At 35.0% G+C, this 17023-nt stretch overlaps 1 protein-coding gene across 1 annotated transcript in view; it reads left to right on the forward strand.

The window, feature by feature from the left end:
* Positions 1 to 17023, forward strand: part of NRG1 (neuregulin 1) — a gene marked incomplete at its 5' end in the record, with an annotated part of 107649 nt that overhangs the window by 62598 nt on the left and 28028 nt on the right. Inside the window, one exon of the mRNA XM_015818473.1 lies at positions 13844 to 13970. Coding sequence (XP_015673959.1) covers positions 13844 to 13970 — 127 coding nt within the window. The remainder of the gene's footprint in view (positions 1 to 13843; positions 13971 to 17023) is intronic.

A 17023-nucleotide genomic window follows, 5' to 3' on the forward strand; every position in this document is an offset into this window, starting at 1 on the left:
GCTGTAGAATGAACAAGCTCTTGAAATAGAAAAACATCAGATGAAACAGGCAAATGGTTGTTACCATTCAATGGTAAGGGTAGCTTTTATTGATGTTAAAGCTATAATAGAGCTATACTTATTATTGATGTTGACTGAGCATGCCATATATTTTTATTCAGTATAGATGACAATGAGGTTGCCATACAGATAAATCACTCCTATTTTGTATTAATGTATTTGAATGAATATTTTAATTTTACTCATTCTATAAATTTTATTTTTACAGTTTGGCTATCATCCCAATCCTGATGGATGTTTGGATATTACGATTTCCATATGTCACAATATGGGATGATTGAGTTATTAATCATCCAGAGTTGCTGGGAGCTAGCATATATAGCATTATTTTTCTCATCACGTTATCTATTTAGCTTTCAAATTCTAATTTCATGTGAGAACTGTGTAACTTATTCTATAGAAATGGATTCATACCATCTTCCTAGAGAACTCTAGCTTCTTTGAACTATTTCAAAGATAACTTTCATTTTTCCGTAGGACTTGAGGTCTATGTTGTATCTTCTTTAGGCCAAGGCAATGCATTTTTAACAAATTCAATCAAAAATTCAAACACATTTAAAGACTAAACTGCTTGAGAATGTAAATTAATCCCATCAGTCAGACGGTAGAAGAACTACAAAATTGTATTTTATTTTCATGGTAAGCCAGTAATATTTTTACATTTCTTGAATAATTTAGGGTCAAGCCATAAATCATCTACTTTTTTTTAACTTAATCATTTATATGTATATATTGTTACAGTTGAAAAACATAATGCTAACTTTTTGTGCCAGGGCCAGATTTTTTAAATATAATGATGATTTGTTCAAGCTTTAAATTGTTCAAATTAGCAATTTATTGATTTATTTTTATTTACTATAATCCTTTCATGTTGTGCAATTTGAGGTAGCATAAAAATGTTCTTTCTTATTTTCCCCCAAACAACCACCCTGTGAAATGGGTTAGGCTTAGTGAGAGTGACTTCCCTGTCTAAGGGAGGACTAGAACTCATTGTCTCCTAAATTCTAATCTAGTAATGTAACCACTGGAAGGCAATGATATACCTTTTTTTCAAATTTATAAAAATATTTTATTTTAAAATATTATTTTTGTTTCTCTATTTTCCTATTGCTAAACGGGTTGGAAATGTAATGTACTGATATTGGGGCTACATAGATTTGGATTGTAGATGAAATAATGAATATTTTCCCCATTGTTGAAAAGAATTAATTTCAACTAAATTTGAAATAATAATAATAATATAAATTTGTATCTTCAAAAACATAATTTACATTCCTTTTTTCGAACGAGCAGTCAAGTCAGAATTGAAATACCAAGAAATCGATAAAAAGTAATTAAGTAAAGTGCTCAATGACCTTGAAAAAAGCACTAAAGGCAAACTCGCATGTGAAATAATATTACAGTATATTGCTTTTTTTTATCTTGTTCTAGTTCCTGAAAAATGAAATATTTCATGTGGCATTTTAATTTAAAAAAAACATTTAACCAAAGTTTTTAATTTAAACGAATAAAAATAAGTCATTACTTTTATAAATTTATATCTGTTAAAACCCACCATGGATTTGCAGGTCTAAATCATTAGTTTGAATGCTTCATCATTTTAACCTCTGTCTCACAAATTAGAATAGTGTACTGTCGTCTATCTGTTCCCCTGATAGGTTTCATTTCCCCGGGAAGCTAAAAATTGCTCTTATTGCAACTGGATTAATAATAAAAATGTAAAATATATGCTGACTAAGATGCTAATTCATATTCAAGCCATTTTCTTTGCTTTATTGAAAACACTAACAAAAATAGAAGAGAGAGGTTCTGAAGAGTTTTAACTCTTATGTGGAAAATCTGTCATTAGTCTCTAATTAGAGAACATTCACAAGTCCTTCCATGTGGTTTGCACTCGATGGTTACATTCTCAGTTTTAGTACATATTGCAGGAAAGGTGTTTGCTATGATGACTGGTTCTTGTGGACTCAACAGAAGTTGAGACAGGTTTCATCCTCTTTGATCCTATGATCAGGAAGTCTGTTGTTCCTACTGTATCAGTTAGATCCGGGGTATCAAACTGGCAGCCCATAGGCCGGATACGTCATGCGCAGGCCACGCCCACCCCGGCTTCGCAAAGGCAAAAAATGTTGCGATCTGTCACATTGTGTCACATGACGCAATTGAGTTTGACACCCGTGCGTTAGATAGTGATTTCCAGAAAGAATCCAAATGGGAATTTGGTTGAATCAGATGGGATATAAATCAATAGAATAAAACCATGTAAATAAAAGATAAAAAAGAGACATAAGTGAAAATGAACAAAAAAACTATTGAGAATTTGGGATGAAGATGGTAGTGATGATGATGATAATGATGATGATGGATGATGATGATTATAAAAGCATAGGAGCCCTGGTAGCTCAGTGGTTAGAATGCAGTATTGCAGGCTAACTTTGTTAGTTGCCAGGAGTTCGATCCTGACCAGTTCAAGGTTGACTCAGCCTTGAAGTTGGAAAAATGAGGACCCAGATTGTTGGGGGCAATATGCAAATAATGCTTTTATATTGTAAACTGCCCAGAGAGTGCTATAAAGTGCTGTGAGGTAGTATATAAGCCTAAATGCTATTGACATTGCTATAAATGATAGCATTTGCACAAAGCATCCAGTAGCTGACCATTTTATTTAAAAATTCCAAACCATCATTGGATTGCTGTTTTTGTTTGAACTTGTACTGAATAGAAATGATCCCATGATGGCAAGATCTGTGATAAAATGTTTTCTACAACCAAGGCATCACCTAATTTCAGTTTGTATATAATAATCATGCTGTATGAGGCATTACAGACTGGGAGGCATTTATGGATCAAGTACATCATTCATTTTATTGGCATCTGGTTATCCATTAATTCCATTAATTCTTCTAACTGCAGTCAGCCTATCTTACAGCAAGACTCATTAATTATTTAATTGTATTTAAGTTACCAACAATTTACATGGTATAAGGTAGGTTGTATACGTACTTGAATAAATCTACATATCCCCAGCAGGATTAGGCTTGTACATCTAGGCCTTCCATTCTCAAAGGAATAGACTGAGTTTATGTAATGAGATACTTTCTGATTCTGACTCTAATTGTCTTTGCAATGGTTGAAATAATAAATACTCAAGCCACAACACTGACACAGAACAAAATTGGGGAGCACAATGTGAAGTGTTAATACCACTTTACAATGCCTTGGTAAGGCCACACTTGGAATACTGCATCCAGTTTTGGTCACCACGATATAAAAAAGATGTCGAGACTCTAGAAAGAGTACAGAGAAGAGCAACAAAGATGATTAGGGGACTGGAGGCTAAAACATATAAGGAACGGTTGCTGGAATTGGGCATGTCTAGTTTAACGAAGAGAAGGACGAGGGGAGACATGATAGCAGTGTTCCAATATTTCAGGGGTTGCCACAAAGAAGAGGGAGTTAAGCTATTCCCCAAAGTACCTGAGGGCAGGACAAGAAGCAATGGATGAAAACTAACCAAAGAGAGAAGCAACCTAGAACTAAGGAGAAACTTCTTGACAGTTAGAACAATTAACCAGTGGAACAACCTGCCTCCAGAAGCGGTGAATGCTCCAACGCTGGAAGTTTTTAAGAAGAGACTGGACAGCCATTTGTCTGAAATGGTATAGGGTTTCCTGCCTGAGCAGGGGGTTGGACTAGATGACCTCCAAAGTCCCTTCCATCATCATCAGTCATTATCATCATCATCATCATCATCATCATCATCATCATCACTATTATTATTATTATTATTATTATTATTATTATTATTATTATTATTATTATTATTATTGGAATTCAGCACTCTTGTTTAGGGCTGCACTAGAATCCCTCCAACCAATAACTAGAGAGGGCTTGATGCAGTTATAATTCTTTTTTGTTAGAAGCAGAGGCTGATAAATTACGATGATGCTTGCAGTTGTTTGTTGCCCGTGGATTAGATGAGGGAAAGAAACATTTTCAAAGCAGCCTTTGCAAAGTTAGAGCACACCAACAGACACACACTGACCCACGGAGACAAAAGTTTGACAGTCGTGCTGTCTTGGATTGATAGAAATCGTATTGTGCATTTGAAGGCCCTCAGGATGTGAAAGGCTATATACAATATGAATGATTCTACCGATGAATGACTTAAATTTACATTTCTTGCTAAATGAACTTTAGGAAATAGAGCTGTGTTTAAAAAAAACAAAAAGGAAAATTGATAGTAATGCCATTTTGCCAAGATGATGAAGTTAAGAGAAAAGTGCTAAGGTTGTATTTTTTTTAGGAAAGATAGTTTTACATCTTGAAGTTTGCTATGGGCAAACTGTCTCTGCAGAAAATAAGATCTATAGAATAGCTTTAAGGAACTTTATGTCCGAATGTGTAACTTCTCTGTGATAGTCTATCTCGGCAATATTTTTCCCTTCAGGATATAAGAAGAGATGGCATGAGGTGAGATGATGCTGTCAGCCATCATTTCCCTTTATGTTTTAGAAAGTTATTTTTAAAGGTTTGTTTTGAAACTTACACTTGCGAAGTTAATATTTCAGCTGCTTTTTTTTCCCAAGCGAAGGGATTCATGTACAATTCATGGAGAGAATTATGTTGTCATATACATTGGCTGCTTTGCTTTCTGTTCAATTTGACACTGCTGAAATCAAACCTTTTTTTAGAGTTTGTAAAGAAGATACATAAAAGTTCAAAAAGTATAAAGGCTGGAAGAGTGAATTACGGCTTTTTTTAAAAAAAAAAAGATTTTTTTTAACACATTCTCTTATTGTTTCACAATTTCTAGTTTATAATTTGTTGGATTAATTCCTTACAAGTAGTCCTCGGCCTACAACTGGTCACTTAAATGACAGTTCAAAGTTATGATTAGTTCCCCAGAGCTAATTATGACCCATTTTCAAAGTTACAACAGCAAAGTTACACATATCCTGCAATCACATAATCACATTTTGGCCACTTGGGAACTGGGTCACTTTTATGGCCATTTGCAACATCCCACATTCATAGACCATGATTTGTAACTTTGTTGCTGGTTTCCTGCATTTACTTCCGATCTGCAGCAAAAAAAACCCACCCATTGTGGAAAATGAATTTGCTTAATAACTGTGGCATCTGCTAAATGACCATCATTAAATATGGTTGCAGCTTCAGATCCAGTCACGTGATTCCTTGATTTATCACCACAATGACTTACGATCTGTAATTCTGTGTTCAATTACAGTCATAAATCAAGGATTACCTGTATAGCTTTCCTTCAGGACTGACCTTCTCCTAACAGGGAATTTTCATTTTCCAGTTCTTAAACTTCATTGGCTTGTTTTGTGTGAATTACATCCCCCCTCTTCTCTTCTTCGTGCTACTGAACATGTCTTTGACTTTTTGACTCGAGAAAAAGCAGATGTCAGTGTTATACTTTAAGGACTAATGTTGTAGTGGGTGTGTGTTTGTGTATTTGTGTAAATGCAAATAATATGCTACTTTAAATACTAGGTTTTCCAGCCAAAACCCTGGTGGTATAGAGATAGGAAAGATTTCAACTTTTCTTTCACAGTTCCTTACTCTCTTGTAGCAACAATGGCATTGAAAAGGACACATGGAAATTAAATTTGCTCATATGAGCAGGCTGAATGCTTGCCTAAGTCTCTTTGTTACTCCTTTTTCTGAGAGATTTCTAAAGGCACCCAGGGAGTTGTTTTTCTGGATTGCCTATTTTAGCAGGTTGGTTTAAATGCATATCTTTTTCTATTGATTTTTTATTTTTTGAAAATTGAACTACACTATGGAAGGGTAATATTTGTAAGACAAAGATAAGAATGCCTTTCAGCCTAATTGGTGCCAGTTCTCAGGCTTCTAAAATTGACATATAATCACATCTGCATTAGTGCGGTGTTACAAACCATAGCCTTTAGCTGGCATTTGAATGATGTTGATCTGACATTATAGAAAGACAGGGCTGCGGAAATAATTAAGCTCAGGATGCTAGTGTAAGTGAATAGGATAAATTTAATTGCTACATAGGGATTAATTTGTTATGGCATCAGTTGCAAGCTGATGTTTAACTGTGAAAATATACATTGTCAAATATTTCTTTTGAACCGTTCTACAACATTTTTTTTTTAAATCAGGTTTGGCTTAGTGTATAGAATTGCATAATTATCTGGCTTCAGAGAAAAAGTTTACTGCTGTATTTTATAATGATAATACTTTTTTTAAATATATCATGATGACTTATATAATTTGCATTTATTTCATGCATTATTATTTTGAGAGTATTTCAGAATGTGGCAAATAATGTATATGTCAAAACTAAAATAAGTAGTTAACAATTTCAGCTGCACTGGAGGCTTTTAAAATGTAGCTTATGAAAAAGTACATAAGCACCTTTTATAAAGTATGGCCATGGTGTGCCGTGAAATTTAGCGTGACTAATTTTTGCTTTGCTGGCCATAATGTGAATGTTCATTATTTTAAACTACATATAAATATAGTGATACATGGAGCTTTCTATGCCTCCATGATCTTGTAAAGATTAAATTTTAGACTTGGTACCAAATATTATCAAAGCTTCTTTTAAAAACATCCTCAGGCCCAATCTCTGACTTCCTCCCTTCCTTTGCGGTCAAGTCTTTATGATTTTGCTCCTTCTTGTTCAAGTTCGCAAAATGTGAAAAAACTCATTTAACAAATGTCTCACTTAGCAACAGAAATTTTGGGCTTAATTGTGGCCATAAGTCGAGAACTACCTGTAATCATAGATACATTCAGAATCCTTATTTTAGAATGCAATCAGATCCATAGCCCCACTCATCCATTAGCATAATTTTGTGTGTACCAAACTATTGAAAGCACTAAAACTCTAGTAACTAACAAATTGCCCTATTTTTGGGGGGGGGGGGTTGCAGATAGTAAGAACCACAATTAGTGCATATATGCATTTCAGAAAACTCTTTTTATATGGATTTTTACCAGAGTATTGTAAAAATCTACTGTAATAAAGAAAATGAATATTTTAAATTAATGCTGTCTAAAAAGAGCTGAGAATATAAATCTTGTATAGGGTATCATAATTTAAATGTTCTCTAATTGATTTCCAGCATTTTGGATCATTGTAACTCACTCACCAACTCACTTCAGTGGAGTGCATTACAATTATGCCTCTGCTGAAAGCTGTATTTATTCACAAAAACCTGTGATATAGTGAGCTCTTTGTTCCGTCAGTCATTCTTTTCTTTATTAAAGAAGACATCCTTATCTATTTATAATTCAGCAAAAGAGTCTTGTTTATGACCTACCTACAAGGACTATTTTCCCTTCATCAGTATCATTAGACTTGTTACCTTGTGTACTTGACACTCTAGCTCAGGGATCTTCAAACGTGGCCCTTTTAATTGACTTGTGGACTTCAACTCCCAGAATTCCTCAGCAAGCGTGCCTGGCTGAGGAATTCTGGGAGTTAGGGAGTCCACAAGTCATAAAAAGGCCAAGTTTGAAGACCCCTGCTCTAGCTGCTTGAAGTTACACCTGATCTCAGCAGAAACTCTGTTAAAATATAAAGCAGATATATTTCATTCAGTCAGATTCAAAGCAGCTCAAGAAGCAACCAGACACTCTTGAAGACTTGAAATAGGAGGCTATGTTGTTATATCAGTTACTGACCAATAGAAGATACTACCTGACTGGTTTCATTCTTGGGCAAAGGTGTCTCTTGGAAGATGGTGTTGAAGCTCAAAATCACACAATGATCTATTGTGAGAGTATGTTTTAAAAGAAGGAAAAACATAACTTTATAAGTCAATATAAAAGATTTTCAGAACAGATTATTTGAAAAACAAAGCATTTAATACAGTAAATGTTTCCATATCTCTAGGTATGAAAAGAAGGTCAATCATATCTGAATAAGCTGAAAAAATTCTGGTTTTAGAGCAATGTATAACTAAAACAGAATTATTTCAGTTTTACTTTGTAAATGTGTTTAAATCATTTAAAAAAGCAATAATTTAGGACAATAAATATTTCATCAGATAACATGTGCACAAATTGGAGAAGAAGAAGGATAGAAAAGTTTGAAACCTTGCATTTTGTTTTATTTATTTTTGCTGCTATTAAGAACAAGAATCTAAATTTGATTTATTGTGAAATTTTGTTTCCCAAAAAGTTTCCTTTTCTAGGAAAAAATCTTTCACTTGTACCTTTGAACAGATGGATTGAATTTTATGTGAGATGAAAAGCCAAACACAATTGTGCTTACTCAGTATCTTATCTAGAATGAAGTTATGGCACTTATTTTTCATCATTCTTTGCTGATGTACTGTTTATGGATACCACTTTTATGTATTTAATGGAATAAATATTACATCAGATTGGTATAATGTTTCATTCACCACAATGATGCATTAATAGTATACATTTCGATAAAAAAAGACATTAATTTTATAGAGATTTACAAAACCCGGTATGAATTTCTATGGTCTTTTCACAAGCAAAGTCCTTTTTTTATTAATAGTGGAAGGTGTCATAAATTGGAACTGTAATAAAGCTGGTACAAATTCAAATAAATGACTATTGCAAAAGATTTGACTTTAAAAACCTGACACAATAATCCAGTAAAGGGATTTTTTTTCTTTTCCAATTTCAGTCTAGCATATGCAAAGGAGTATTCTACAGGTGTAGAAGACTTACCATCAATTGCTTTCTTGCGAAAAGAATTAATAAAGAAAGGCCTCTGCATTTTTAAAGTGCAAAGTATCTCAAAGCCACTTTTTACATAAGACCTGGGCTACTTATGATCATCTTGTATCCTCCAGATAGGGCCTTAACTGGTCAACTAAAATTAAGAAAGAACTTTCTGTACAGATAGTCCTCGACTTACAACAGTTTGTTTAGTGACTACTCAGAGTTACAACAGCAGTGAAAAAAGTGACTTACGACCATTTTTCATACTTATCACCGTTGCAGCATCCCCATGGTCATGTGATCAAAATTCAGACACTTGGCAATTTACTCCTATTTATGACGATTGCAGTGTTCCCGAGGTCATGTGATCACCTTTTGCAACCTTCTGACAAGCAAAATCAATGGGGAAGCCAGATTCACTTAACAACTGCAGTGACTCACTTAACAACTGTGGCAAGAAAGGTTGTAAAATGGGTCAAATGTTTCACTTAGCTACATAAATTTTGGGCTCGTAAGTTGAGGACGATCTGTACAGAGAATATCAGAGCAAACAAGAGACATTTCTTGGCTCCTTGGAAGAACAAGAGCCCTTGTAGTTTTAGTTTTCAGAGCTCTCATCTTATTTTTTTTCTCTCTTATTTCCTATGTATTTGTGGCTTCTGAAACTCATTCAGTCTCAAAGGTACTTTCAACTTTATGCTATCATCTCAGCCCTTTCATAACTAAGATCTGTCCAGGATTTGGCTCCTAAGGTTTGGAATCAGACAATGTCTTATTTTTAAGACATTTAAATAGAGTTCTAAAATAATGTTAACTGCAGTTCAGGGTAAACTGGAAAAAGCTGATGACGATCTGGGGAATAGTAAAATCTAATATTCTGCCAAGCAGGTAACATGGAGATATTTAAATTTATTGACATATGGATTTAATTCCATACTTTTATTGGAAGTTGTGATAGGATATGGAAGTCATCTTTAATTCTCTTTGCTGCAGTCCAACCACCTTCTTTCTCTACAACTTTTCCCAAAAGGTGGAGGTTGAAGACTTAATAAAAATTGCCCAGGACTGTTGAATCCAGAAATAATTGGATTTTTAAGAAGCAGGTAGGCTACTGCCTTCTTTAAAACAGGTAGAACAGATTTATTTATTTTTTTCAAGAATAAATTCATTAATGTCTGGACCAAATTACAGACCCTCTCTTTTAGACAACTATACAGAGTTGTATTCAGAATTAAATTTCTGTGCATTCTTGTCAACTAGAGTTATAAGGATGGCCACTCAAGATAGGACCTTCATAGTAGCATCCTAGCACTATGTATGTGTGTGTATAAATATATATATACATACATGTATACATACATACACAAACACACATTTCCCCTTGATTTGATGCCTTCTTGTGGTGTTTTCAATATCATATGAAGACTTCTTTATTCACCCAAGAATGTTCTTTCTCGACATTTTTTCATCAAAGCATTTCTGCAACTTCATTGTCTTTGTTGTTGCTTTTCATTACTATGGTTTATATTCCAATAGTTTAATTTTTTTTCCTACTTAGAGAACTTTTATTGATAGACAACTTACCTCCCCATATCTGGTTGCTCTTCGATTTACTGAATTTCATCTCCCAGAATTCTCACTAATAAGAAAGCAAGCCAAAGAATTCTGGAAGTTGAAGTTCATATTTCTGAAAGCACCCAAGTTGGGAGAAGCTACTGTATCATATCAACAAACAGATAAGTAATATTTCCCCAATTTTTATTATTTTTTAGAGATTCCTGAAAAGAGAAGCCTGTTTTTCCATGGTTCAGATTGGCCCACTATTTCAAGTTAAAAAAAAAATCTGTTTGCTGCATTATTTTTGATCTCTCACTTGCTCAGAGAAAAAGTGCAAAATAAGATGGCCACAGCAATTATAGGTAGCTTTAAGCTTAACTCCTCTACACTCATCCTTGTAATTCAATTTAAAACATTCCATTAGCCTTTGTGGCAGTAATAAACTTTGTCTGCAGGATCTCAAGCAGACAGTATTGCATTTCTTTTCAAATTAATGCATTTACTTCAGAACTGCAGGGTGTCTCTAGAGTAATAGTCTGATTTAAGAAGAAAACATGGAAGAGGGTAAAGGCGAAGAGGTAATAGATGCAATTCTTGCATGATTCTAGAATTGCATATGCAGTAAATATTTCCATAAGAAAACACCAATGAGCCAGTTTATCAATTATGGCTATGTCTAATTATATTTTTAAGTCATGATTCCATATGATGGAGCTAAGATGTGGAGTTATTTAGGTGTCCTCTCCTGGAGTCTGTGTCTCCTAAGGATTTGAGGCTTGGAGATGGAAAGAGCAAAAACTATCTACACCCTGGAAATCTGAGAGCTGATTAAATCCTGAAATTATTAGCATGGGCTAAATTGAGAGGAAGGCAAACAATAATGAGGGGTTTTGACAGCTCTACCAACTTATTTTTCTTTTTGGATTGAAGCCTCTACAAGAAGTCATTAAATTAATTAATTGAACTGATTGAATGTTACTAGCAGATTAATTAAGGAGTGAAAGAACTAGATGTGGAAGGGTAGTTATTAGCAAATTGGATTCAAGGCAGACAATTGCATTGTTATTCAATTTGACTTTGATTTGCTTGGTTAAGGGTGAGTTCTCTGTATTTTATGTGCATGGCCGAATTTCAGATGATAACAAACTAATGCTTAGGACAGAGGTCCCCAACCTTTTGGGCACCAGGGACTGGTTCCGTGGAGAAAGGTTTTTCTGCAGACCGGAGATTGTATGGTTTTGTGTGCTGCCTGCATCCCACAGATGGGGCTTTGCTTGTTTGTGCGGACCGGTTGCTGGCATGCCGCAGCCCAGTACTGGTCCATGGACTTGGGGTTGAGGACCCCTGGCTTAGAATTATTAACCCAGAATAGACCCCTACTGTAAAGCAGATGCTGGTGTTAGAAAAGGTTGAAGAGCATGAGAACATACCTTCCTTCTCCTATTTTACCCTGTGAGGGGGGTTGAGCTGAGAGTACTGGCCCAAAGTCACCCAGCTAATTTTCATGGCTAAGGCAGGACGTGAACTCATAGTCTCCTGCTTTCTAACCTGGTGCCTTAACCACTATGTGGAGAAACAATAGAACAAGTAAAATGAAGTAGAAATTGGGTAATTAAGAAGAGTGTGTGGTAACATGTAAACTTGTTACAGTTAATAGCAAGAGTAAATTAATTCTGAATAACAAGTTCGGGGAAAAAATGTGGTGTGGTATAGTCTATAAAGAGCACAAATGATAATAGAATTGCAAAACAAATATATGAGGAGTGAAGAGTTTGAGAGAACAGGAAGATTTGAAAAAAAATGTTGATTGGATGAAATTGATAAGATCCTCAAAAAAGAGGTCAGAAGATTAAACAACATAACATAAATCCTTTATTGTCAGAATACAACATGTGTACAATGAGATTGGCTGAGCCTCCCTTCGTGCACCCCATCACAACTCACAATGACAACAAACACACAATTTTATTGCACCATGTGAACTTATTACACAACGCGCCAGCCCCACAAGTCTATCATACATGGAGTTATTTTCCATTCAGGAGTCTGAAAGCCCATGGGTAGAAACTGTTCTTCAGCCTGTTGGTGTAACTGGCTATGCTTCTATATCTCCTACCCGATGGTAGGAGAGTAAAAAAATGCTGACCAGGGTGTGACAATATACAAAGGGGGGGGGAGTATGGATATAGATAGAAACAAGGATAGTTTGTTAACGAAGTATAGTGAAGTATTCAAAGAAGTTGGTAAACAAGATACATTCTCTCTCTCATCCTTCCATTTCTTTTGCTTACTATTTCTTGTTCTCTTTCTGAACTTTGCATAATGTTACTTATGAATATGTATGTGAGAATATAAGAAAGTTTTGGTTTATTGTGAATATGTAGATTTGTATACTATTCGTATTACTTCTTGCATGTTGTTTCTGTAATCTGTTCAGCAAATGTATTTTATAAGGAGCTATATAAAGTATAATAAAATTATCATGCCAGGAGCAGGAGACTTGCTTTTCTTCACTCCTTTATCCATCCTACAGTGTCACAGAGATCAGTTCTAAAATATTACAGGGCGACCAGGAAGGGTCTAGGACAGTGGTTCTCAACCTTTTTAATGCCGCGACCCCAACCGGTCGTAAGTCGAGGACTAAACCGGTCGTAATTCGAGGACTAAACCGGTTGTAAGTCGAGGACTAAACCGGTTGTAAGTCGAGGACTACCCAACCGGTCGTAAGTCGAGGACTTTCCCTGCCCGGAGCACCGCGCATGCGTGGTTCCGCCCCCTGCGCCGGCCGAGGCGTAGCTGGCAAGCGGCAGAGACGGAGCAGGCCGACCACCAGCTGGCCCAGCCCAAGGGAGGTAAGGCACCCGCCGGAAAAGGGAAAAAATGGCGGACAAAAAAAATGGCAGACAGCCTTGCTTGGCGACCCCCATGAAATGGTCAATCGACCCCAAATGGGGTCCCGACCCACAGGTTGAGAACCACTGGTCTAGGACAACTCACTGCAGCCAACTCACTGTGGGACAACTCGCCATGGCCAACTTGCTGTGGGACAACTCGCTGCGGGATAAAGAGTTACACTAATATCGAAAAAATGGTGGAATAGAATCATTCAAGAAAGGATGCCAAAGGAGGGACACAATGAAATGTGAATGACAAAAAATAAAATGTTTTAATTAGTTTAAATTATTAAATTGAATTATTGAATTGTCCTATGGCAAGTTGTCTCACGGTGAGTTGGCCATGGAGAGTTGTCTCACTGCAAGTTGACTGGAGTGAATTGACCATGGAGAGTTGCCTATGGAGAGTTGTTCCATTCCATGAGCAGGAAAATGAGTGTTGACTCAGACATCATATGGTAACCCTCAGAATACTTTGGACAAAGTGATTTTTGTTGTTCTCTTTGCAACTAAGGTACTGAATATTTGTTGCATGTCATAAAAATGCTAATACTAATAATTCTAACTCTTTTACTCTGAGTACATGCATACTGAGATTTGTCCCTTTCTATTTCCATTGTTTCTTCTAGCCACTTCTACATCTACTACTGGGACAAGTCATCTCACAAGATGTGATGTGAATAAGAAAGGCTACTGTGTAAATGGGGGTGAATGCTTCATGGTCAAAGATCTTCCGAACCCAAGATATTTATGCAAGTACGAGAAACTTCCCAATAAAGCTACAGAATTTATTGCTTTAATGCATGTTTCATATAGTAACACTGTTTAACCTAAAGAATATACAGTATGTTATGAGCTGATGACAGGTTTTTTTATCCTCCAAAATAAGAGTTAAACACCATCCCAAGTCATTTCCCACGTCTCCAAAACATGCAGATAGTTTTGTGTGTATGATTTAAATTAGATAAAATCCATATATAAAATTCTTTAGCCAAAAAAGCAATAACAATCTGTTAGACAAAGAAATACCATTTTTTTTTTCAAAAAAAAAACCCCAATGTATTAAAATAAAAGGAGCCACTATTTTGGTGCCCAATTTGCTTCCAGCTGTATTGGACCATCTGTTGACATGGCCAATGACTGCATTTCATAAAAATTATCAGACCCATAAGTCATCATAGCTGGAGTGAACCAATTTGAAAAACTACACTAAATGAATCTTTGGTTTGACTAGATGATACTGTTCATATGGTAAAAGCATTAAAAAATTTTAATGTTATTTATGCATTTGTTTGGAGAAAAAAATCATGTTTTAAATTAAAAGTCCATTTACAAAATACAAATATGAAATACAATATGCTTTCTTTCTTTCATTAAAACAAGACATTCTGAAATTATTCCATAATATTTGCTAGATCAATGACCTGTGATAGCTTACCATTGTGGTAGAGATGTCACAATTGACTTTCCACTATTTTTCAAGCTGAAAGTTGTTCCAGAAACATTGAAACATATAGCACATACTCTGTGAACAATTAGATAATTAATTGGTTGGAATTCTAAGATGTCTTATATTTTGGCTGCATCAAATAAAGACACTAATCTTTTATGATTGCTTTATGAAATGCAACTGAAAGAGAAAAAAATGCTAAAATATTCTTTTTCTAGAAGCTAGAAGTTTCCTTTAGATCCAAGACTTAGTTAATATTGTAAGCCTCGCATCAAATTGAGAATATAATTACTTCTTAATGGGTGTTCTTACATTGCTTTGTTTTCAGATTGGCCTTGTTAAACCAAAAAGTGTGTTTGAGCACAATTGGAAATGATCAAGTGCTTTTCATTTCATACCACTCCTGCTATATTGCTCATAATGACATTCAAGTCCTGATAGAATTATATGCAAGAATAGATAAAGCAGCAAGATCAATTTCATTCAGATAAAATGTCATACCAACCCTAGTTAAAATGTTCAGATTGGAAAGCAAATTTGACCAATGAAGTGTTAGAAAGACCATACTCATCCAGCTTTGCCATACAAAACACAGTGTTACCTAATTAATCCAAGTAAGCAGAACTGTACTATCACTTCGTTGTTGGGTTTTTTAAAAAACAAATAGATACAAATTCATATCAGGGTTAGAAATATCCTAAAGGAGAAGCATTTAGATATTTCTGGTTTTGCTTCAATAGTAAATTCATATTTATTACACATGATTTACTGTTTGAAAAACAAAGCAATATTTCCTTAAACTGAAACACAAACCATAACATTGCAGACAATTTTACTATTGTCAAACATTCTCTCTTTAGCTGCCAACTTGGGATTCAAATATCTTTATGGCCAACAAAGTTATCAGTAAAATATCTGATACTAAGCTCAAGGTAAAATTCATTGGAGAAAAGTTCCTAACAACTGAAAAATCTCATTCTAATTCATATCACATAATCATACTCATATCATTATGTCAACCTTGGTCTTCAAGCATAGATTGAAGATTAATTAATGCAGTGTAGGGAGCTCTTGTTTTAAACATGTAGTCAATGTGCGATCAACATTGCTACAGTGTTGTTTGTGATAGTCACTCTTGCTTTTATAACTTTTATTAGCCAAACCACATGTTTTGCTATTTTCAGAAATAATCAGAGTTTGAAAATGGAGTTCTGGTTAGGTTAGGAAGAGATAACATAATTTATTTTGTGTTTTTGGAAAATTAATTCGTGCCCACCAATTACCAGGATCCATGAATAGTGGTGCTATTTACTCAAAAGGAACTCTTGGTATTGGTATTCCTGAAACAGGACACATTTTTTTACAGGCCATTCCGGTTTATTTACTAATAAGGCCTTTCTGAAACATTCACAAGCTAGATCAGTGATAAAATAGAATTTTAAAAACCTTAGCAGCTCTGACTTGATGAAGCCCTTCTGAGTATGTTTAACACATACAGTCCAATAACATTTGCTGTATTTAAGCAAAATTGTTTCAAAGTGCCTTTCAAAGAGGCTAAAACATATAAGGAACAGTTGCTGGCATTGGGTATGTCTAGTTTAACGAAGAGAAGGACGAGGGGGGACATGATAGCAGTGTTCCAATATCTCAGGGGCTGCCACAAAGAAGAGGGAGTCAAGCTATTCTCCAAAGCGCCTGAAGGCAGGACAAGAAGTAATGGATGAAAACTAACCAAAGAGAGAAGCAACCTAGAACTAAGGAGAAACTTCCTGACAGTTAGAACAATTAATCAGTGGAACAACCTGCCTCCAGAAGCTGTGAATGCTCCAACACTGGAAGTTTTTAAGAAGAGACTGGACAGCCATTTGTCTGAAATGGTATAGGGTTTCCTGCCTGAGCAGGGGGTTGGACTAGATGACCTCCAAGGTCCCTTCCAACTTATTATTATTATTATTATTATTAATAATAATAATAATAAATACTATTTTGTTTTGATCAGGGTATATTTCAAGCAGGCTGTGACTACTATATAAAACTTAGGAAAACATTTGGGAGAAAATGATCCTCAAATGTTAAGCATAAAAAAAATGTTGTATACTTTTAAAATCCTGACATTCATAAAAACAGTAAACTATGACTCATACATCTATGTTACTTATTGAATTTTCAAATAGTTGCACTATTTCTCCTTTATACAAGGAGAAAAAAAAGGAACAATCCTTTTTTTTAAAAAAATATATAGATAATTGAGATTGGAAAAGTTAAAAAAAAGCAAAATGGTTAAAAAAGAGATTTAATTGAATTTGGATTGGATTCAGGCAGCAAGAAGAATTTAATAGCAATCAGGAACAAGAATATA

This window comes from Protobothrops mucrosquamatus, unplaced genomic scaffold, assembly GCF_001527695.2.
Source record: "Protobothrops mucrosquamatus isolate PMUCROS unplaced genomic scaffold, P.Mucros_1.0 scaffold744, whole genome shotgun sequence".
NCBI classification, from domain to species: Eukaryota; Metazoa; Chordata; class Lepidosauria; order Squamata; family Viperidae; genus Protobothrops; species Protobothrops mucrosquamatus.